Raw genomic sequence first — 24,266 nt, forward strand, 5'->3', positions numbered from 1 at the left:
ACATAAACATTGCTCTAGGATAGTGCACTTGCTCTTTGACTGACAAGCTTCTTTACTTTTTCTTTAACTTAGTATTTTGACAGTCAGCGCCTGACTAGCGCTGGAAATCGATTCCAACGGAAAGGAATCGATTCCTTGATTTAGAGGCGTAAGGAATCGAGATTTGATTCCAAGCCCGAGGCCCTAGGCAACTGCCTTCCGGCCCTGATTTTAGGGTTGGGTGTTCTTAATCGATTTTATTAGCTTTGTATATTTTTAGTGGGGCACTGCTCATGAGCACCTCGTTGCTGTGGACTGCAGACGCAAATGCTCCTTGACAATGTTAAGACTGCACTGTTCGTTCTGCTGCTAGTTTACGACTGTGACCGTTTTGAATTTAAGTTTTTGCTTCACGCTCATGCTTGGTCAGTGGTTCTCCAACCTGACCTGGAGTACCACCAGCCCTGCACAGTTGTATGTCTCCTTCATCTAACACACCTGATTCAACTCATGAGCTCATCTGCAAGACCTGAAATGGGTGTGTCAGAAATTGGGAGACATACAAAACGTGGTGGTACTCCAGGAGAGGTTTGAGAACTGGTCTAGGTGAAGGGTGGCTAGTCTAAGCCGTGTTGTTAATGCTGCACGTTCAGCCCCACCTGTTGTTTGCCACCAGCAGCGTGTTCGTTCGTCTATTTTTGGTGTATTTTATGTGATTTTATTTGAAACCTGACTATTTGCTGTTTTCATTTGTATGGTTTCATTTTATCTTGTTTTATTAACCCCTTGCTGCTCCATGTTATGTCCATGGAAGTTTCATAAGCCTTTTGTTCTGAACCTATTTGAGTGCATACCTCCCTGTGGCCAGTAAATTGGTCATTTTTGCCCTACTTCATGGTTTGAACTTAGTCCAATGCAAGTTGTGAATAAGAGTATATGTGTCTGGTTTTATATTTTCTTTGTTTGTTCTACAGTTGTTCACATTTTAAAGAATTACTATTATTGTGAAATTTAAAGGAGTTTGTATTAATATCCATGTCTCCTGTATTCAGTGGTAACGAACCTGTGCCCTATTTTGGGTGTATATAATTTCAAAAACTGGACCCGGACCCGTGCAGATCCGAGAAATGCTAAAAATATAGTACCTGGAACCGACATGGACCCGTCTATTATTTGATAGCTGGAACCGAACCCGGCGGGAAGACACAGACCCGACTGGACCTGATTGTCTCATATTACACAATAAACTGCTGTTAACAAGTTAATAAACAAGCTGAGGAAAATAACTTTGTCTCAGTCAGCCTACGTACCTAACGCTATATAGCCGTTGTCTCCCTTCCTTGTTACCTGATTGTGATGAATTCCTCACATGTTTACTTCCATGCAATCCAGCTAAAATAGAGCTCTTGGCGGGATTTTGAGGGATCTCATTAATTCAGAAAAACAGAACATAATTTTTGGGTATGTTAACTCATAAGTAATGCTGTGCACCACTAGAGGGAGTAAGTTTGTTTCTCATCAGTAGAGTTGCAAAAAAAAAAGTAAAAGACACACCTTAACCTGGCAGTAAAAGGAGGAAGAAAGAAACTCCTTTTGAAGAAACGCCATTCTGAGAAACGCCATTCTTTAAACCTGTTAACACTGGGTGTTTAAACTATTGCATATTTTGAGGTAAGTTCTGAACTTAATATTCATGTAACTATGTTGATGCTAAAATGAGCTGCTATTATGCTCTTCTTTACATGGGATTTAAAACAAATCATTATATTTCGACAGTACAAACGAACCAAAATGGCATGAACGTTGATGTTGTAACCTTTGATATCCCGTGATCTTTGTTTTAGCCAATATAATAGTTAAAGTTGTATGTAATAATAATAGTTTGTTTTATATGATATTATATAATAATTAAAAACAAATATGTTGTATTTATATAGGCCTTCAAACATTTGTAGGTTTGAAAATATTTCTCTAACAGGGCACTTTTTACACAGAGGCATTATTGTATGAATGATGACAGAGTAAACTGGAATTATAAAAACATACCTGCCTGCTGTGGTTCACATGTGTCCAAAAGCACTGCTGAATACTGCATCTAGATTCCCTTACTAAAAATAAGTATACTTCAAGTTAATTAATGTTCAAGTATATTTTAAGTGTCTTTTGTGTAGTAAGTATACTAATATCAATGTACTATTTCAATACTAAATTGAGTATATTTTTAGTATATTTATAGAAAGTATATTTTTGTGTACTTTAAGAAAATGTACTTTAAATGTAAAGGTAGTGTAATTTGAGTTTACAATTAGTTTATAACTAAGTTTTTCATACTGACACTATACTACAAGTGAACTCGGTATACTGAAAGTGTGCTAATCAAATTAGCAGATTTATTTAGTTTATGAAAGTACACTTTTAAGTTTACTCAAAATATTGGTTACCTTCCTGTGAACAACATATGGGATGCAGGGTCAACACAAAATGAACAAATCGCTCTGAGACAACTCAGTTGTTCTCGTTGTCACCATGGTTATCATAGTTTTGCATTTTTAAATTAGTTTTTGATTTTATCGTTTTCAATTTTGTTACAAATTTCAGATTAGTTTGAGTTAGTTTTATAAATGGTTTTGCTAGTTTTAGTTTACTTTTTATTTTGTAAGCACATTTCTATTTAGTTTTTATATATTTAGTTTCAGTTTTAGTTTTAGTTAATTATAGTATAGCAGAGTTGGCAGAAGGAAGTGTAGAGACCAAATCAAGATTTTTAATTTCAGCAAAGTTTAATGTTTGCACAGATTAGAGTTTTGGGTCTTCACCTTTAAGCAACAAAGCTTAAGTCAAACTAAAACCTATCCCCAGGGGTTTTCAAACTGGGGTCCGGGGAGCCAGGGGTCCTCCAGAAGGTTCTAAGGGGTCCCCAGAAAATTTTAGAGATTAAAAGACAAAGCAAAAATGGTCAAAGTCTACCAAACATTCTAACTGTTTCGGTTCTAAATGTTTCTCTCCTTTCTTGATGTATACATACTTTCCAGAATGGTATATGTTTACTTTTTTCTTTCTAGTCAGTTTCTCTCACTATAGTCCCCTTTATTTTGCTCACTCGCTGGGGGTTGTAAGGCAATGATTCAAAAAAATTGGATTTCTCTTTTTTAACCTTAATTACTACACTAATTGTAATAAAAATATTAGGAGACATTTTTTTAAGTGGTCATTAATGGACCATAATTATTGCACAAATAGTATTTAGTACCAAATATCTCCTCAAAATATTCAATAAATATTACCAAACTAAAATATAGTTTATTTAAATAACATTTATTTAATAGAAAAATTGTGTACGGTCAAATTTAACTATGATAGTAAGGAATATCTCAGTGCTAAATACAAGAAGAGCATAACATTACAATGTTGCATCTCCATCACTCTCCATTTTAAAATGACGCTGTAAATGCAGTTGATGTAATCAATGCACACTATGTGTACTGTTTACCAAACATTGCTGCAAATACTTGTATAGTGAAGCTGTTGTCTATTCCAGTGTTTCCCGTCATGGCACCCTTTTAAAATGTTCACAATTTTGTGGCACCCCCTTGCATACATTACCCTAGGGGTGTAACTGTACAGATTAGCAAATACTATTGAGCAAATATAAGAATAAAATAATGCTTTTCAGGTTTTTCAAGTGGGTCTAACATTAGATTAACATTAGACATTAGATTGTTCAGTCTGTGTTTGTTTACTTACACTTTTACTCTTGGTTTGTTTACATTATTATTAAATTTTTAATTTATTTCCTGACCCTTTAACACAGAGAAATAAAACAAAGATCAATATGGGCATGTAGTTTTCAAAATAGACAAAGTTCTACAGTATTGCAAAAAAATATTTAGCTATTACTTGCAAATACCGTGGGTTCGTTCAAATTTACTTTTAGTACAATTGTTTTAAATACGTAAAACTGTGCCGCATTCACCCACCAAATCATTTGACATTATTAACAGGCTAGTATATCATTACATTTTATCCTTGCAGCTAATTAATTACACATAAAATAGTGTGACCAAACATGTATTCAAAAAAAACAAAGTAATTACCTCATCTGTGCACATGATTTGTGAATTCCATACATCTCTGGATGGTGAAAATGACCTCATTTGTTCCACCCTTCATTGTGTCAACATACTCGGCCTTATTGTTTTGAAAAAGCGACCTCTCGTAGTGAAAACTTACAGTTTGTGTAAAATTGTGCTACATATTTTAAATCCCTTATCTGCCTGTTCCTGTAATGCTGCATGGCCTACACTTTAAGAAAGAAGACTGCAAGCTGCATAAATTATAAAGGATAACGGAATGTTTAAAATTAATAAATACTAAACAATAACAACATTAAATAAATGTAATGAAGATCCAATCCTCTAGGATGTCTTTTTTTGATCCAATCCTCTAGTGTATTTTGGTGTGACTGAGTGGCAGTTAATCTCTGCAGATGATAGTTTTGTAAGGAGATGGTGTATGTCTGAGTAGAAATACACAACTGAGTTAAAAAGTCTGTTTGTCTGTTTGAAAATTGTTCTGGCATTTTTGGCTGATGTAAATCATCAACTACAATTATACTGTAAGAAAATATAGCACACATGTAAAAGCAGCAAAACAAGATAACTATTGAATAGAACTATTGTTTTGAGTAAATACATTTATTATTTTACCTTTAGCTATGTATAACTTATATGCTATTATAATAATTGGAAGGTAATTAGATTGCATTGTCAATTAAGATTAAAACTGCACTTTGTTGTTGTTGTATTATCATTGTACTACACTCTTTTGGCAGATAAGAGTAGAAGAACACTAAAATGAGTCTCCATAATGAGAGAGAAGATGAGGACACTGCATCTAAAAGGAGTTCTCCATCTCCTGGATCAAGCTTTTTATCTATGATGAGTGATCAATACATGGGGAATCTCCCCTCTGCATCCAGTGATGGAACAGTGACCTCTGACCCCAGGTGAGACACTGGCCAATTTAGCATTGACCGTTACTTTGATCCAAAGTTATTTAAAATGCATACAATCCATTCATTTCAGTCGAGTCCATTGCAATTTTCAAGCATGTCTAAAGAATTCTCGTTGACCACTTGACTAATTCCTGTTAAACTACTAATATTTTTATACTAGCGATTCTCATGTTGCTTACTCGATTGAATGACTTGCTTGTAATATTACTTATTTTTAAATGGCTTTGGAAGAAAAGCATGTATTACATTAATAAATTATTGTAAATATATGCATTCAAGATATTGAGTACAGACAATGCTTTAAAATTCTGTTTTGTTTGTCTTTTGTCAGCATTAGCAAGAGGAAGAGAAAGAGATCAGACTCTCCAGAACCCAGTGGTGTGTCTGTGAAGAGTAACAGATCAATGGATCGCCCCTGTAGGAGCCATAGTTACTAGTTTATTTAATTTTTTATCAATTTGTTTATTTAAATATAATTTTGTTGTTGTATTATTAATTGTTTATTTCTTTGAGTGTGTGCCCTCTATAGGTGAAGTAAATGTTTAAGAGGATAGGCCACCCCTGACAGGAGGGGGGCGCTGGTGCAAGAGCACACAGTCTTTTGACCGTGCACATGGAGAAAGCCTGAAAGCGGCCTTGCAGTTGTTTGTTTGTTTTATGCTACAATGCATCTTTATTTTGACTTAATAAACCTCAGTTATCGTTAAGAAACATCAACACGCCTCTTGGGTTCAATTCATACTACTTTGCACGCGTCCGAAATATTGCATCATCACCTCTCACAGTGGCCAAGAAACAAGAGATAAAACTGGAAATTTGAAGCTTGTTTTGCCGCTACAAAATGTCAAAAGACTTGCTTTGAAAATGGAATAGGTTTGAGAAGAAGAGGATTCTTAAAACTGAACATGAATGGAGGTTTGAACTGTTTGAGACCACATGGCATTGGAAGCAGCAAACAAAGGAAACTTCTCAAAGAGGTATGTGCTTGTGGAAAAAACATGCTGAGTTAAATTTGAATGTTATTGGAAAGACTTTCAAGTTTGCTGAAAACTGTGGATGAAATGATTAATTTGATGGAAGAGTTCAAAGGTTTTAATTAATGTGATTTTTAAAGTGAAATCAAAGGAAATTTGAAAAGATTGTCTTCGGAAAGAGGAGATTTGCATGTTTGAGACAAAATGGATGAGTCTGATCTAGAGCAATCACCAAGCTCAGCTCAAAAGGACTTGAATGAGGTTGCTGCTCGTTTGAAAGCCTCCAGAGCAGGCAAGATGGCACACCTTACAAGACGAATGAATATTATTAACTCTTTGATGACTGCTGCTGAATATCTTGAAGAAGTAAAGGGAAACATGATGAAGTTCAATGAGATGTTTGTTGAATTCAAATCTCTTCAAGAATCATATGTACAAGTGTTAAGTGAAGAGGACAAAGTTGAAGACCTGAAAACCTGGTATGAACCAAGAATGACCCAAGTTGATATGTTTGTTTCTACTGTTGAGAAGTGGATGTCTACTATTCAAGAACCTGACTCTCAAACTAGTACTCAAGTTTATTCTGCTCTACAAGTGACTGACCAGCTAATTGATGAAGATAACACTTCAGTTGTTGCATCTGTGCGTAGCAGTAGATCTAGCAGATCTAGCAGATCAAGTGTGTCAACATCAGTTTCAGCGCGCATCTGTGCAGAGGCAGAGAGGGCAGCTTTACGTGCCAAAGCCGATGCATTGCAGCAAAAACATGCTATAGAGACAAAAGAAGAAGAACTTAGAAAGATGAAGGAGATGTGGGAAGTTCAAGCTGAAATTGCAGCCAACACAGCAAAAATTGAGTATCTCAAGAATGCTGAAAACCCTGAAACCAATGGAGATGCAGTCACAAAAGATGCTATGAATGTGTATTGTGATGAGGTGATGAATAAGACTCCATCCAGTGCAACAAACACACAAGAGGTGCGTCCAAAGGAGTCCGCTGTTCATGCACAACTCTCTACTGCACCAAGACATTCCTATCCTCAGATTAGCAATGCAATTCATCAATCCACCTCTATGATTGCTGATTCGAAATCATCTGCACAAATCTCTCATACAACTCAAGCAAGACCACTACAAGGTATTCACTCAATGTCATCTAATGTCACACAAGTGCCTGATCTCGCTACAGTTCTTCAAAGACAAAACAACTTGACTGACATGCTTGTGAAACAACAACTTCTTTCCACCTTACCAAGAGGAGAAATGCCAATCTTTAATGGAGATATCCTGCAATACAGGTCATTCCTTCACTCTTTTGAACATATCATTGAGAGTAAAACTGATGATAACGCAGACAGGCTGCACTTTCTCATTCAGTACACAAGGGGGCTACCACAGGAGCTCGTAAGAAGTTGCCAACACATGTCACCGAGCAGAGGTTACCAAAAGGCAAAACAGCTATTGAAAGAACACTTTGGTAATGCATTTAGGATTTCATGTGCTTATATTGAGAAAGCACTTTCCTGGCCTTCAATAAAATCAGAAGATCCAAAGGCTTTACAGGCATTTGCACTGTTTCTTAGAAGCTGCTGTAATGGTATGGAAGACTTGGAGTTCATGGAAGAATTAGACACAGTCTCCAATATGAGGAATATTGCCCTCAAGCTCCCATACAAGCTCAGAGAGCGGTGGCGCACGAAGGCATTTGAGTTACAAGAGCAGAGGAGAAACAAGATAAAGATGGTAGATCTTGTCAGTTTCATTGAAAAACAAGCTAACATTGTCTCAGACCCAATTTTTGGGGATATCCAAGACTCAAGCCCAAGTAAAGGAAAGCCTAAAATCTTAGTGAAGCCCAAATCCAAAGGCAGTTTTGCGACCAACGTGCATGTGAACTCACCACAAACCGCTTCTAAAGATTCACAGCCATCATCATGTTGTCTCTACTGTAACAATGCACATGAGTTGATGTCATGCTTGCAGTTTGAAAAGCAGCCACACAGGGAAAAGATAAACTTCATAAGACAGAATGGAATCTGTTTCGGGTGCCTAACCAAAGCAGGACATGTGAGTAAAGACTGCACAAGACAGCTAACCTGCACCGTATGCAACAAACAGCATCCAAGTGTGTTACACATCACACCATTCATATCATCTAAACAAGTGAAGAAAACACCTGTGAGTAGTACACAGGTGTCGCTTCAAGATGGTAAGCATACTGGAGTCAGAAACTCTCAGAGTTACACAGAGTGTTTATTGTCAATTGTACCAGTACAGGTTAAAAGTTCGAAAGGAAGTAAGATACTGCACACGTATGCCTTTCTTGATCCTGGCAGCTCTGCAAGCTTCTGCACAGAGGATCTTATGAGGAAACTCAACATTACTGGAAGAAAGACCAATATTCTTCTTCGAACAATGAGCCAGGATAAGTCTGTGCCCTCGTACGTCATCAGTGGGTTAGAAGTCTCCTCATTGGAGGAAAATAACTTTATTCTATTACCAGAAGTCTACACACAGCAGAGCATGCCCGTTGACACCTGTAACATTCCCACAAGGGAAGAGCTGTCTAAATGGCCTTACCTGAGTCAGGTACAGTTTCCTAGGATTCCATCCAAGGTGGAGTTGTTGATTGGAAGCAATTCTCCCAAAGCCATTGAACCTTGGAAGGTCCTTAATAGCCAAGGGGATGGACCATATGCAGTTAAGACCCTGTTAGGATGGGTTATTAATGGTCCTCTACAAGGCAAAGGCACAGCAAACAGGGGTAGCTGTGATAATGTTGTTGTTAACAGAATTTCTGTCTCAAACTTGGAAGAAATATTGATGCAACAATACAACCATGATTTTAATGAGCGATCAAGAGAAGACAAGGCTGAAATGTCCGTTGAAGACAAAAGATTCATCATGATTGCAGAAGAGTCAATCAAGTTGAAAGATGGACATTACACTCTTGATCTACCTTTCAGGAAACATGACACAGCGTTGCCTAACAATTATCAAGTGGCAGAACAGAGACTTAAAAGTTTAGAAAGAAAATTCAAAAGGAATGAACAATTCAGAGCAGACTATACTGATTTTCTAACAGAAGTCATAAATAAGGGCTATGCTGAAGTGGTGCCGCAACAAGAGCTGAAAATATCAGATGGTAAATTGTGGTACATCCCACATCATGGTGTATACCATCCGCAAAAGCAGACCATAAGAGTAGTCTTTGACTGTGGTGCTACCTTTCAAGGTAAATCCCTCAACTCAGAACTTCTTCAGGGTCCTGATTTGACCAGCACACTTTTCAATGTCCTCACCAGATTTCGCCAAGAGCCTGTAGCAGTTATGACAGATATCAAGGCCATGTTCCACCAGGTCAGAGTGTCAAGATCGGATGTTGACTTCCTGCGATTCCTCTGGTGGCCAGGTGGTGATGTCAGTATGCCTGCTGTGGAACATCGAATGCTGGTACATCTATTTGGAGCGGTCTCATCCCCCAGTTGTGCTAACTTTGCTCTAAGAAAAACAGCCAAAGATAACAAAGACTGTTTTCGAACTGAGGTAATAAGCACTGTTGAGAACAACTTCTATGTAGATGATTGCTTGAAGTCACTGCCAACAGAGCATGAAGCAGTAGAGCTGGTAAAAGACCTTACATCTCTCTGTCGAAAAGGAGGATTCCACCTCACAAAGTGGGTGAGTAACAGTCGTACTGTTCTTGCACACATTGCAAAGGAAGACAGAGCTTTGAATGTGAAGACACTGGATCTCGACAGGGAAAAGCTTCCTACTGAAAGAGCTCTTGGATTGTTGTGGTGCGTGGAGAATGATGAGTTTAATTTCAACATCACTGTCAAGTGCAGATCCCACACCCGAAGAAACTTACTATCATTTGTGAGTTCGATATATGACCCACTTGGATTTTTGAGTCCCTTTACTCTACCTGCCAAATTACTTCTCCAAGACCTATGTAGGATTAAATGTGGTTGGGATGAGGAAATACCACAAGCTGCAGTAGATAAGTGGACAAAGTGGATAAAGGATCTTGATGATATACAAGATTTCAGAGTGGCGCGTTGTGTAAAACCAACTGGGTTTGGAAAGTTGAAGCGAGCAGAGCTGCATCATTTCTCCGATGCCAGTGAACAAGGTTACGGCATAGTGAGTTATTTGAGATTGACCGATGATATGTGTGCTGTACATGTGTCTTTCATGTTGGGGAAAGCCAGAGTGGCCCCACTTAAGCAAGTCACAATTCCACGTCTAGAACTTACAGCAGCAGTGCTAGCAGTCAGAGTGGACATCATGGTAAGGAAGGCATTGGAGATAGATCTGAAAACCTCAACCTTTTGGACTGATAGTCAGTCAGTGCTGAAATATGTTGCAAATGAGAATGCAAGATTCCACACCTTTGTAGCTAATAGGATCTCTGTTATTAGAGAAAACACAGAGGTAACACAGTGGAAATTCATCAGAACAAAGCAGAACCCAGCTGACTTAGCATCAAGAGGGGTGAGTGTCAGCACATTGGTGAAGTGCAAAGAATGGATCCACGGACCAGACTTTCTATGGAAGAAAGAAGAGGAATGGCCTAAAGAGTCCATGGGACCCATGTCTCTCTCTCTAGATGATCTTGAAGTTAAAAGGAACACCATTGTGTACAGTACTGTCATTAAAGACAAGGAAAATCCTACCTGCCAACTGCTTAACTACTTCTCAAGTTGGACAAAGCTGAAGATGGCGGTAGCATGGTTCTTGAAATTCAAGAAGATCCTTTGCTTGCTCAGTGCAAAAAGAAAAGAAATACAGGCAACCTGCGTGAATATGGACACTCAGAGCCAAAACAAGGTATGTGGTGAAATTAAAGCATTCAAGACATCATTTGGAGGGCAATCCATTACCCTGGATGATATTTTGGAAGCAGAAAAGGCCATTGTGGAGTTTTGCCAGAGACAAAGGTACGCAGAGGAAATATCAAGAATTGGAAAGGCATCATTTGTAGGAAAGCGCTTGAATAGATTCAGCAGCCTGTACAAGCTAGACCCTGTGATGGATGATGGAGTTTTGAGAGTTGGAGGAAGATTGGACAAGTCTGCAATGCCTGATGAGTCAAAGCGACCAATAATACTTCCCAAAGATCTTCACATCTCCACACTTATCCTTCAACATATTCACGAACAGCTTGGACATGCTGGCAGAAACCATGTTCTCTCACACTTAAGAAAGAAATATTGGATTATAAATGCCAATTCTGCAGCCCGCAAAGTTCTTTCTAAATGTGTGGTGTGCAAGCGTGTAAGAGGAAAGATTGGAGAGCAAAAGATGGCAGATTTACCAAAGGAAAGACTACGAGCTGATCTTCCACCTTTCAGCAATGTTGGCGTTGACTACTTTGGACCTTTCGAGACAAAAAGAGGTAGAAGTCAAGTAAAAAGGTATGGAGTCATTTTTACTTGCATGACAAGCAGAGCGGTTCACCTAGAAATGGCTCACTCACTGAACACCGATTCCTGCATTGACGCTCTAAGACGATTCATAGCCAGAAGAGGTCAAGTACTGCATATCCGGTCTGACAACGGAACTAACCTGGTGGGTGCAAACAGAGAGTTACAGAAGTCACTTTCAGAATGGAACCAAAGCAGAATCCAGAAGGCAATGCTCCAAAGGGGAATTCAATGGACATTCAATCCTCCATCAGCTTCACATCATGGAGGAGTTTGGGAGAGACTCATTCGAATGGTGAGGCAGATATTATGCTCTATTCTACAACAACACACCCTGGATGATGAAGAACTACAAACACTCTTTTGTGAGATAGAAGCTATCCTGAATAGTCGTCCCATTACCACATTGTCTGATGACCATCATGATCTGGAACCTCTTACACCAAATCACATTCTCCTGTTAAAGTCTAGCCCTACATTGCCACCTGGATTGTTTCAAAAATCATATATATACATCAGACGTCGTTGGAGGCAAGTACAATATTTAGCAGACCTGTTTTGGAAGAGGTGGTCACAGGAATACTTACCATTGCTGCAGGAACGTCAAAGATGGTTTACTGCTAAAAGAGGACTGCAGAAAGGAGATATTGTGCTAGTTGTGGACAGTTCAGCACCTCGTGGATCGTGGCCTATTGGAAGAGTAACCGAAGTTCTACCTGATTCCAAAGGACTCATTAGAACTGTTAAACTTAAGACAAAGACTGGTTTCTTGGAAAGACCTATTACCAAACTTTGCCTGCTAGTAGAGGATGCAGAAGATAAGGTCTGAAAAATAGAAGTGACAACTGAATAAAGATGAGTATTCATTTTTCTTGTATAGACACATTTGGCTCCTTTTACATTTAATTTATTGTAATTGATGCTTTAACCCTCAATTAGGGGCCGGGTGTAGGAGCCATAGTTACTAGTTTATTTAATTTTTTATCAATTTGTTTATTTAAATATAATTTTGTTGTTGTATTATTAATTGTTTATTTCTTTGAGTGTGTGCCCTCTATAGGTGAAGTAAATGTTTAAGAGGATAGGCCACCCCTGACAGGAGGGGGGCGCTGGTGCAAGAGCACACAGTCTTTTGACCGTGCACATGGAGAAAGCCTGAAAGCGGCCTTGCAGTTGTTTGTTTGTTTTATGCTACAATGCATCTTTATTTTGACTTAATAAACCTCAGTTATCGTTAAGAAACATCAACACGCCTCTTGGGTTCAATTCATACTACTTTGCACGCGTCCGAAATATTGCATCATCACCTCTCACAGTGGCCAAGAAACAAGAGACAAAACTGGAAATTTGAAGCTTGTTTTGCCGCTACAGCCCCCCTGAATTCAGTGATGGACCAATTACATATGACCCTTCGTTAGTATAAAGAGACAGCGTCACTTGTTCAGTCATGTTGGTCCGCTTTATCGATGACAAAATGTTTTCTGAAAACACTTGCAATTGCTGAAAAAGAGTAACTTAACAAAAGTAAAGGGTCAATAGCCCAACTAAAGCAAACACTGATCACCATGTTGGTGACCTCATACTAAAAATGTTGATTCTGTTAATTCTCAAAAAGAGCTTCTGTAGACGTCTGACAGAAATAAAGTAAATCTGGTTAGTAATGTGTAAAGCATTTAATGCTGTTTGAGGAGTTGTTTAATCCTCTGATGAGATCTTCAGATGAAGTCAGTTGTAGTTTGTAGTTCTTTCAGTGCTTGTTTACAACCGGTGTTTGAATGACCGGTGTTTGAATGACCGGTGTTTGAGATCATGTTTCAGGTATGTCATACTAACATTTAAATTTTAAATTAAAGCCTTTTTAACTAACCTTTTTAATTAACCTTCTATTAACATTAAGGAAACGGGACATTTTTATGTTATTGAAATGTTACAAATCAACATTCCCAGAATGATGAATTGTTAATCAAAATTAAGTTGAAATAATGCTTGAGAAACGTCATACCTTTTAAAAAACACTCCTCTAACATCAAACAAACTACAACTGACTTTAGCCACAGCTTTAGATGAAATAAACTGAAGATAAAAGAAGACATTAAATCTCTGAAGATCTCAGCAGAGGAGGATCATTACCAGCTTCACACATTACTAACCAGTTTAATTGTATGTCTGTCATTCATCTACAGAAGCTCTTTTTGAGAATTAACACAATTCATATATTAATAATCTAATTAATTTTAACACTTCTTTAGTGTTACTTCAACACTATGTAGAATGGGACAATATGTGCTCTGCAGTGTTGATTTAACACTGGAGATTTTGCAATGTGGAAGATTTCTGCCTGACAGCGACGATATGTAAATTTGTTGTTTTATTATCAAAATATCATATAGTACCTATATTGTGTTCCTACCTAAAATGTTAGTACTAGTTTTAATATAATATACAGACATTTGCTATTTTACACCTCACATTATATCACATTGAAATAAAACTAAATGTATTTCAAAATATAGAATGTGCACTTCACAGAAAAAGAGAAGTCACAAAATAACTGGTACATACCTGGTAACCTTTGTATTTCTGTAAGGCTCTAACATTCATTGTCTTTTTTGCTGTTTGTTTCTTTTTAGTTTCAGCAAGGGAGACATGCATGAGCTAATCAGATCTGTGCCGTCCTCTACATCCCAGTATAAGACCCACATAAGACAAGACAAAACTAAAGCAGTCCTCCAGACACACACTCTGGAGACTGGAGACCTGCAGAGAGTCAAAGACCAGCACAAATCCACCATGAAGAAAAAGTATGAAAGATTATTTGAGGGAAATAAATTCCAAGATAATGAAACCCTCCTGAACAGGATTTACACACAGCTCTACATCATAGAGGGAGAGAGTGAAGGAGTGAATGAAGAACATGAGGTTTTACAGATGGAGAAAACAGCCAGAAGACAACACTCACAAGACACTCTAATCTACTGCAATGACATCTTTAAAGCCTCAGCTGAACCAGGATGTGAGGAGAAAGACCAAATCAAGTCTGTTCTTACTAAAGGCATTGCTGGAATCGGAAAAACTGTCTCTATGCAGAAGTTCATTCTGGACTGGGCCGAGGAAAAAGCCAATCAGGATGTAGATTTCATGTTTGTGCTTCCATTTCGGGAGCTGAACTTGATCCGAGATCATCCGTACAGTCTTCACAAACTTCTACTGGACTTCCATCCTGAACTTCAAGATCTAAACTCAAGGATTTATGAGGAGTGTAAAGTTATGTTCATCTTTGATGGTCTGGATGAAAACAGAATCACACTGATGTTTTCAGATGCTCAGAAAGTTTCTGATGTGACTGAGACTTCATCAGTGGGAGTGTTGATGTCAAACCTCATGAAAGGAGACTTGCTTCCCTCTGCTCTTATCTGGATCACCTCCAGACCAGCAGCAGCCAATCAGATCCCCTCCATATACATCAACCGTCTGACAGAAATTCTGGGATTCAATGAGAGTCAGAAGGAGGAGTATTTCAGGAAGAGAATCATTGACGCCCATCAAGCCAAAAGAATAATCTCAAACATCAGAAGAGCAAGAAGCCTCCACATCATGTGCCACATACCCGTTTTCTGCTGGATCTCATCCACTGTGCTTCAAAAGCTCCTGGAAGAAGATCTGAGTGCAGAGATCCCTCAAACTCTGACTGAAATGTATATCCACTTCCTGCTAAATCAGATCAACATGAGGAATCAGAAGTATGAAGAGAGCGACCCAGAGAAACTCCTGCAGTCCAACAGAGAATTGATTTTGAAACTTGCTGAAGTGGCTTTCAAACAGCTGATGAAGGGCAATGTGATGTTCTATGAGGAGGACCTGAGAGAGAGCGGCATAGAAATCACTGATGCCTCAGTGTATTCTGGGATTTGCACTGAGATCTTTAAGGAGGAATCAGTGATTCATCAGAGTAAAGTCTACAGCTTCATTCATCTAAGTGTTCAGGAGTTTCTCGCTGCTTTCTATGTTTTTTACTGCAATTTAATGAAGAACAAGGAACCATTGGAGCTTATGGGCGCAAAATATAAATATGACAATGAATTTGACACTGACCCAAATAATGACTTTTTAAATGTATCTGCATCTTTCCTTCAACATAACCACACACAGTATTCTAACTATGGATATGCTGAGTACTTGTCTAATGAAGACTCTTTGTATGATCTACTAACATCAACAGTAGATAAAGCCCTCAAGAGTAGAAATGGAGAGCTGGATCTGTTCCTGCGATTCTTGCTGGGCATCTCACTAGAGTCCAATCAGATACTCTTACAGGATCTACTGACACACACAGAGAACAGCTCAGAGAGCATCAGGAGAATCACAAAGTACATTAAAAAGAAGATCAAAGATGGACATGGACTCTCCACTGAAAGATCCATCAATCTGTTCCTCTGTCTGCTGGAAGTGAAAGATCAGACTCTAATCAGAGAGATTCAAGACTTTGTAAAATTAGACAAACATTCAGAGAAGTATATATCTCCGGCTCACTGCTCAACAATTGCTTACATGCTTCAGATGTCAGAAGAGGTGCTGGATGAGCTGGACCTCAAGAAATACAACACATCAGATGAGGGGAGAAGAAGACTGATACCAGCTGTGATCAACTGCAGAAAAGCTCTGTGAGAGTTTCTTTTTACAGTCGTCTCTAAGTTGAAATAAGTCTGTGTTGTTGTTGTTTTTTTTCATGAAGCTGATGTAGATTCTAGTAGAGTATGTATTAATTCTTGTGTTTTACTCTCTTAAAGTTTGACTGGCTGTAATCTCACTGGTCAGCATTGTGAAATTGTGGCATCAGCGTTAAAATCAAGCTGTTTCCTGAGAGAACTGGACCTGAGTAACAATGACCTGCAGGAATCAGGAGTGAAGCTGCTCTCTGATGGCCTGAAGAGTCCAAACTGTCAACTGAAGATACTGAGGTGTGTAAGAACATTAGGCATTTATAAATGCTCCTGAAGCTCCTGAATGTGTGATTATCTCAGACAAATCAATCCAGCTATTCTCATCACATTCATTCATGAATTTGAATTAGAATTCAAAACAGAATTAATCCTTAAAGACCTAGAACATTGTTGTGGCGCCTGATGTGCCTCTACTTTTCTTTGTTTTCGTCACCCATTCTAAAAGTTAACATCAAATATCATATATAATTTTAATCAGGAGAACCTGAAGTTTTCATCTAGCTCATTCAATGTCCCAATTTTACATGTATTCATTCTGAGAAAGGATTAAATTAATATAATTTCAAGAAAATTGCAGCAAAAATGTAGTATTTTTACTGTGAACTCAAACAGATAAAGTTTGGATTTTTTCCTTTAGAAAATTAGACTTGGTTGTTTTAGAGTTCAAAGTGAAATTTTGTCTACATGTGAACATTCTTTAGCAAGTTATAGCTATTTATTATAATATTATTCTAGGTGTTTTTTGGTTTTTGAGTGAAAACAGGTGTATTTTATTTATTGACAATTTAGATGTGTCCTAACAAGTAAATAGAAAGATTGATGTATAGGCTGATAACAAAATATTGAAGCAAACATTTTTCTTTAGATAAATATATTATAATTTGAACATGAAAAAACAAATGCAAACAATGCAACAAGTTGTGTCCAACAAACCAAATTGTGACCAAAAATATACTGATTAAATGAACAAACGGTGCAAATAATCTTTTTACCACCCAAATTAAGGAAAATATACTGAAGGAAAATGGTGTAAAACACAAACTACATGCAAATAGAGAAATATACTGACTTTTGTGTGCTGTGCTATGCGAGAGAGTTTATTTTCATGCACGCAAATTCACACACATTTTTACATACATTTTTCAGAGAAACATGATTGGTGGTTCAAAAGACCAAACACTGTCAAATTGTGATTATTTTTCCTCTCGGTTAAAATTGGGATTTAAAATTCTCAAAAAATCCAGGTTGTAGTTGTGGCTACTTGTAAGGCAGAATAAAGCAACAATAATATTAGTAAGTTAACACTACAATAAGCCTTCTTTTGTTAACATTAGTTAATGCATTACCCAACATGGACTACCAAATGAGCAATACATTTGTTACAGTATTTATTAACCACCTAATCCACATTGGCTCATGTGTGTGCATGTGGGTGTGTTTCTACTAGGGATGGGTATCGTTAAGGTTTTAATGGTATTACTACTCTTAACGATACTGCATATTTGTCCAGTTCCATCCAGTTGAAGATCGGAGTCATTACGCAAGAGACTAGTTAATACGGTCTCTGCTGACACTTAAGGGCAGCGTTTGTCGCATCTACGTGCAGGTCCACCATCTGATCTTGATATGGCCTGAATCCGGCTGACGACAGTAAACCTCGGGATAAACAGAGATACTAAAATTAGCGTAGATGTCATTTATTTATGATGTAAATGAATACATCAGGCGTTATGGGAAGTGTTCCCGGTTCCAGCTGACCTGGTTAATACAGCCTAAAACTATAATTTAAATTATTTAAATAATATAATTTGATAATGTTCTATGAGTAAGCCTTAGTAAAAAGTTTAGCACTGGAGCACTGTAATCTGTTTAAAAGTCCAATTCGAATTAAAATTCTTCATATAAACACCTCAATCGGACTAAAAATTCCCAAACCGAAATTGTAATTGGTTTGAGAGGGGTGGGATGGGATAAACCTTTCCATGAACCAATTAAACGGAATATTCCACCATGCAAATGACCTGATCCGCTTACTGTGTATGTCCTTCTGTGACGTGATCGTAGACCATAATATATGCATATACAGTACTAGACAGTAATATATGAAATATATATACAGAGTAATAGTAATATTATTAATATACGGTAATATATGGCGCGTGCCTCCACCACTGAAGAACGTGCGCCGCACTAACACCAGGCTTATTGACGAGAGAAAGTTCATTTTTCTGAGGTGTTAAACTTCTTATTTCGTAATGACATGAAGATAATGTTGGCATAATGACACAGACATAGTCCGGCTACATCTCATCTTGACAGCGTTTGTCCCGGGCAGCTTTTTACTTACAGCTTTTTACTTACTCTGGGGTCAATGGGGCCTCCATCGACCCCAGAGGGCATAATGGATCATTTTAGCATTAGGCTACAACATAGGAAAATGTGAGAAAATGAAGGGGTCTAAATACTTTCTTATTGCACTTATCTCGGTGTTCATTGTTAATCTGTGTATAATCACTTATTTTCCTTTTTAGACTGCGGTTCTGTAATCTCACTGCTCAGCATTGTGAAATTGTGTCATCAGCTTTACAATCCTCAAACTCTGTCCTGATAGAGCTGGATCTGAGTAACAATGACCTGCATGATTTAGGAGTGAAACTGCTCTCTGATGGACTAAAGAGTCCAAACTGTCAGCTGGAGATACTGAGGTTTGACTTTTTTACATTAACCATTTCAGTTTGTTGGGGGATTTCATGAGGTATGTAAGACAATGTACAGTCATCTGGTCATTTGAACAAAACTGACAGGATGATCAGGAACCTGGTATGAAGGTTTGTATATTGTTAATTTTGCATTAATGACAATCTTTACATGGTCCCTCTTATTGCACTGCTACTTAGCAAATAAATACACACATTGATTTGTGTACATTATTTATTATGTGGAATGTAAGAAACTTCAGTGTCATGTGAAACATCAACTGATTTTAACAAACAGTGACATGGACAAGGCTTTTGGTGTCATCCACTCCCAGTTATTTTAGTTGTACCAAATGGCTTATGCTGTTTGAAATTGCAAATTGTTTTTTGTTATCATGTTATTTTAATTTATTGTTGTAGTGTGACTTCAATGTTGCAAAAAAGGTGGATAGAACCATATTTGATGACATAATGAAACAGTTGTCCAATAACAATCCAACATGCAAAAAATGGATAGTAAAACTATATATTGAAAACAAAATTTCTCTGAAGGAGGGAACAGAGATGCACTTCACAATGTAAACTGACAAAATGGGATACTGCATGAGAGCCCCATCCCTTTTGAGTGTGTACTAACCAGCCAATGAACATTGGCATGCAGAATTTGCATGCAGCACTCCGCCCCCGCTGTGCAGGTATAAATAGGAAATGCCAGCAAATGGACTCTTGTTTTTTGCTGAGGACACGAGCAAGAGACTCATTGGTGGCACCGAAACTGTGGCGATGGGATGTACTCTCCGTTCCTTCCTTCTGGGTACAAGGGTTACATACATGACTGATTCCGTGATTGACATCTGATCGCCGACTTGCGCGCGTCGAAAGAGACAGTTGGTCGCTCACCTGAGGGACTGCCAGTTCATCCGCCATCACCACAGGGTGTAGTGTAGAGGGAATAGAGGCTGTCTTGGCGGGGAAGCCCTTAACATGATCCTCAAGTCTCCGGGTCTATTCGCCAAAGTAGCACTCTCGCGGTTTCCACAGGAGGGAGCATTAGATCGGGGCATAGTGGTGGGTGCTTGGCCTCGACAACCAAGGTAAACAAGCCTGTGTATAACAGTAACACTGCAACAGTCATGTTCCCACAGTGAGAACTATCCACAAACGCTGCTTCAGCCTGCTGAAAGCCTAAACATGTGACCCAGTGATCGTGACCACCAGCTGGCGATAAGAACAACCCCATCCAGAAATGCATGGGAGGAATGACATCTTGAAAAAGATGCAGTATCAGCCAGTGAAGCTCTTTTAGAGGAGGACAAAGCTCTTTTAGAATGTGCTGAAGCACACAGGGACAGCTGCGGCACTGCTGTAAAGATTAATGTAGCCTGACAGCGTGCTCTCGGCAACGCACCAGCTGTTGAGTCAGCAGCTAAAAATAGCGTGAGCTCATCGCCAACACAGGACCACTTTTACTGGCTGTAGTCACACTCTCCGGAGAAGATCAGCAAACACTCTGGTCGACTCTGAAACAAAAGACAATTGCGCATTTGCTGGCACTTCAAGTGTTTGCGGCATGCAAATTCTGGACACCTATGTTCATTGGACAGTTAGTACACACTCAAAGTTGATAGGGCTCTCATGCAATATCCCAATTTGTCGGTTCACATTCTGACGTACGCCGAACGTGACCGACTGAAAGGGAACTGAAGATTAATATTAATTCAAAGAATGAGGAGATTGATATAATATGAGCTAGTATTGAGCTTTCAATGTACTTTCGATTTCTTTTTTTTCTTTTTTCTTTAGATTACCATACTGCAATCTGACTGCTCAGTCCTGTAAAATTGTGTCATCAGCTCTTCAATCCTCAAACGGTGTCCTGAGAGAGCTGAACCTTAGTAACAATGACCTGCAGGATTCAGGAATGAAGCTGCTCTCTGATGGACTGAAGAGTCCACACTGTCAACTGCAGATACTGAGGTATTAAGAACATTTAAAGGATGATGCACAGTAAGTCTGTTACAATTTTGATGTGTGTTTGTAGATGATATGCCTGTTTCTGTAGGTTGTCTGGCTGTATGGTGACAGAGGAAGGCAGTGGCTATTTGTCTTCAGCTCTGAGTTCAAACCCCTCACACCTGAGAGAGCTGGATCTGAGCTTCAATCACCCAGGAGATTATGGAGTCAAGGTGCTCTCTGACAAACTGGAGGATCCAAACTGCTCCCTGCAGACACTCAAGTATGACAAACACTAATACTGACATACTGAACATGTATGTGTGCATGATGTGTATCTACATTAAAGTTTGTTTGTATGTTTATAGTTTGGATGATGGGGGAGAGTTCATGATGACAACAGGACTACGGAAGTGTATGGATACAAATATACATGTCTTCAGTGACTGTTGTTTTGTTGTTCTAAATGTTTCTCTTTTCTCCTTTTCAGATACCCGTGTTCTCACATTAGATCCAAACACAGCACACACTCAACTCATCCTGTCTGAGAAGAACAGAAAGGTGACACGTGTAGAAGATCATCAGCCATATCCGGATCATCCAGAGAGATTTGAGGAGGTTCCTCATGTTCTGTGTCGAGAGAGTCTGACTGGACGCTGTTACTGGGAGACTGAATGGAACAGAAATACTGCAGAAATATCAGTGACATATAAAGGAATTAGCAGGAAAGCAGGCGGAGACTGTTGGTTTGGATACAATGACAAATCCTGGAGTATGATATGCTCTGATGATGGATTCACTGTCTGGCACAATAATAAGTTCACTGACATATCTACCCCTTCACCCTTTTCTAAAAGAGTAGGAGTGTATGTGGACTGGTCATCCGGCACTCTGTCTTTCTACAGAGTATCTGACACACACGCACTTACACACTTACACACATTCAACACCACATTCACTGAACCACTCTATGCTGGATTTAAGGTTTTGCCCAATTCCTCAGTGTCTCTGTGTTGATTACACAACAGATACACAAACTTGTAAATCCTGTTCCTTAAAGGTACACTATGTAACTTTTCCGTCTGGTAGAGGTAGCCTACTCAAAACAAAGGTGTAGTTTGATGACGCCAAGTTTGATTGAAGAATCTTGGGCTATGTGGTCTTCACTTTACAGCCGGTGGAAAAGAATCGGAATAGGACTCAGGCAGAAATCATGTTCATGGATGCGATTATTAACGTTACTGTAGTATGAAGCAGAACAGGACTGAGTGTTGTGGAAGCTGAGCAAGGTCGCTGGAGCGATTGCTAATGAGAAGAATGTAACATGTCTCGCCAGCAGCAGGACTTTCATTGTGCCACAGTCGCCGGTGTCATTTCCGGTCATGAGTATGAGGCAACACAGCTCTGTTTATCATAGATTCATTTGAGTGTGTTGAAAATTATGTTGTAATGTTACTCTGTTGCGTTCATTTGGCAGCTACTATGGCATTTGTTTACACTGCAGTAAGAGTAAAGTGTCAGAAACGAGGGTAGCGCAGATATGATGCAATTGACATGCAACTCCCTCACACATCCCGGTTCCTTGCTTAAAATAGCAATCTTCTCATGATTTACAAATAGTTGGAAACATTTAGAATATTGAAAGTACTCAACTGAACAACATGTATAACCCTGGCCTAGTGTTTTTTGGATATTTTACAGAAAAAAAGTTGCATAGTGCACCTTTAATCCTCTTTTTAAGTTGAAAAAAAATCATTACATAATTGCATTTGTATTCATTCATTTTAAATGTTTGCACTGTCATCCAGAAGTGAATAATATTGCTTCAATCAATTCCTGTAATAAAGGTATATCTGGTTTTTGTTGTTGTTGTTGTTTTTTACATCTGAACCTGTTTGTAAATCATCATTGTGAACGGTGTAATATACAGTGTAAATAGTCACGAATGTGGTGAGAGATCAGCAGAAATAAAACACCAGTGTTGTGGCTGAATTCACCAAGAATAAACTGCATCCTCTGATGGTTTTGTCTGCGCTGATTTAGCACCCAATTCAATAAATTAATTATGCATATTAGGTTCTGTTCAATAAATGAATATGCATAGCCCCAGGAAAGTGTATTATTACTGTTTTAATTTACAAATGCTATTCCATTTGTGCCAGGGGCAGACTTGCATCTGAAAAACTGTCCGTTCATAAATCAAACAGCGTTCAGAAGAGAAAACCAGAAAATATGACAGAATGCATAATATTTGTTTGTATTTGCAATATACAAGCCATGGTTAAGCTGCATGTGACAAACACTGGCAGTGTGAAAGCACAACGGGCGTGTGCTAGCCTGGTTAAAACCAGACCATTCTCAGTAGTAACTAAGTTATGGTCTGGCAAAGCTTCATAGACAAATTTACAAAGGGCATGGCTTTACAAAGCTTAACCATGGCACCAACAGACATCGCTCAAATGCCTAGAACCAATCAGAATGTCGGCTAGACCTAGAACCAATCAGAGCGATGAAGGAGATAACGTATGCAGAGTGAAAGAGAAATATCTGAATGACAGCAATTTTTGTTCTCTTGCTGCGTCCTAATTCGCCTATTTATACTACAACCTAAAAGTACGTATTTTTTGTGAAGAAAAAGTACATACTTTTGAGTGTGTAGCAGAAGAGTATGCAAGCTTCGGGACTACTTCATCATGTTTAATTAACGGACTCTGTCGCTATTTAAACTGGCCTGTCAATCGGTACAGTTAATCCTCCACATTCAGTTTTATTTCCTACCATATTGCAGAAAAATGTAGTAGCACGTCGATTTGCCATTTGTTGGTCTTTAACCCTTTAACGCCACAATTGAGTTTACTCGACAAGATGCGGCACTGAATAAAACGGCCGATTTTGTCAAATAGGGAGTTAAATTTTGTTCGACCTCCCCTCCACTAGATGGCAGACATGTCATACTACATCCCGACTCAAAAAAAATGTAATTCTTCAATACAAAATTCAAACAAGAGCTCATTGAATCAGTGTGAACAAAACCAGAGTTAGTGTTCGAGTGAGCCATTTTATCAGAGCAGTACTGTCAACATCAGCAAGTGTTTGCATTAGATTATTATTATTATTACTATTATTACTTTTTTAAATTATTATTATTTTTCTAATGGCATCAATAAAGCTTACCTGCAAAGAAGTGTTGGGTTTTTCTATTCACGGACCCTGATTCTGAAGGGAAATATCCGATAACGGTGATTCTGAAAGTGAAAGTATAGCCCTAAAACAAATACAAACGGCGAATCCTTTGCCCATTGTAGATGGTCCATTGCCCAATGTCAGTGTTGGGGACAATGTTTCCTGGGGTCGGAGTGTTCATTGCGAAGTTAACAGGTGTGTTATTGTTGTGGTAAACGAGGTGGCTGCAGGAGATTTTTACTGCGCTAGCCATGAAGCTTTTTCTTCTGACCCTCGCTGCAGCCTGTAGCACGATGACATCGCTGAATCAGATACAA

At 38.5% G+C, this 24,266-nt stretch overlaps 1 protein-coding gene across 3 annotated transcripts; it reads left to right on the top strand.

Annotated features, from left to right (window-relative positions):
* Nucleotides 1–1,561: 1,561 nt before the first annotated feature.
* LOC137072651 (NACHT, LRR and PYD domains-containing protein 3-like) lies at nucleotides 1,562–22,795 on the top strand. 3 transcript variants are annotated; one of them, XM_067440555.1, is made up of 11 exons: nucleotides 1,562–1,650; nucleotides 4,811–4,984; nucleotides 5,325–5,422; nucleotides 6,863–6,888; nucleotides 14,037–16,057; nucleotides 16,184–16,354; nucleotides 18,649–18,822; nucleotides 20,617–20,790; nucleotides 20,876–21,049; nucleotides 21,135–21,181; nucleotides 21,257–22,795. In XM_067440555.1, the coding sequence occupies exons 2-11, from the start codon at nucleotides 4,833–4,835 to the stop codon at nucleotides 21,781–21,783; spliced, it is 3,564 nt and encodes a 1,187-aa protein (XP_067296656.1). In that variant the 5' UTR covers nucleotides 1,562–1,650; nucleotides 4,811–4,832; the 3' UTR covers nucleotides 21,784–22,795. The 3 variants fall into 3 exon arrangements, with proteins under 3 accessions (XP_067296656.1, XP_067296655.1, XP_067296654.1); XM_067440554.1 differs by lacking the exons at nucleotides 1,562–1,650; nucleotides 4,811–4,984; nucleotides 5,325–5,422; nucleotides 6,863–6,888 and having other exon boundaries at nucleotides 14,006–16,057; XM_067440553.1 differs by lacking the exons at nucleotides 1,562–1,650; nucleotides 4,811–4,984; nucleotides 5,325–5,422; nucleotides 6,863–6,888 and having other exon boundaries at nucleotides 14,007–16,057; nucleotides 21,135–22,795.
* The last annotated feature ends 1,471 nt before the right edge of the window (nucleotides 22,796–24,266 follow it).

This window comes from Pseudorasbora parva, chromosome 4, assembly GCF_024679245.1.
Source record: "Pseudorasbora parva isolate DD20220531a chromosome 4, ASM2467924v1, whole genome shotgun sequence".
In the NCBI taxonomy this organism is placed as follows: Eukaryota; Metazoa; Chordata; class Actinopteri; order Cypriniformes; family Gobionidae; genus Pseudorasbora; species Pseudorasbora parva.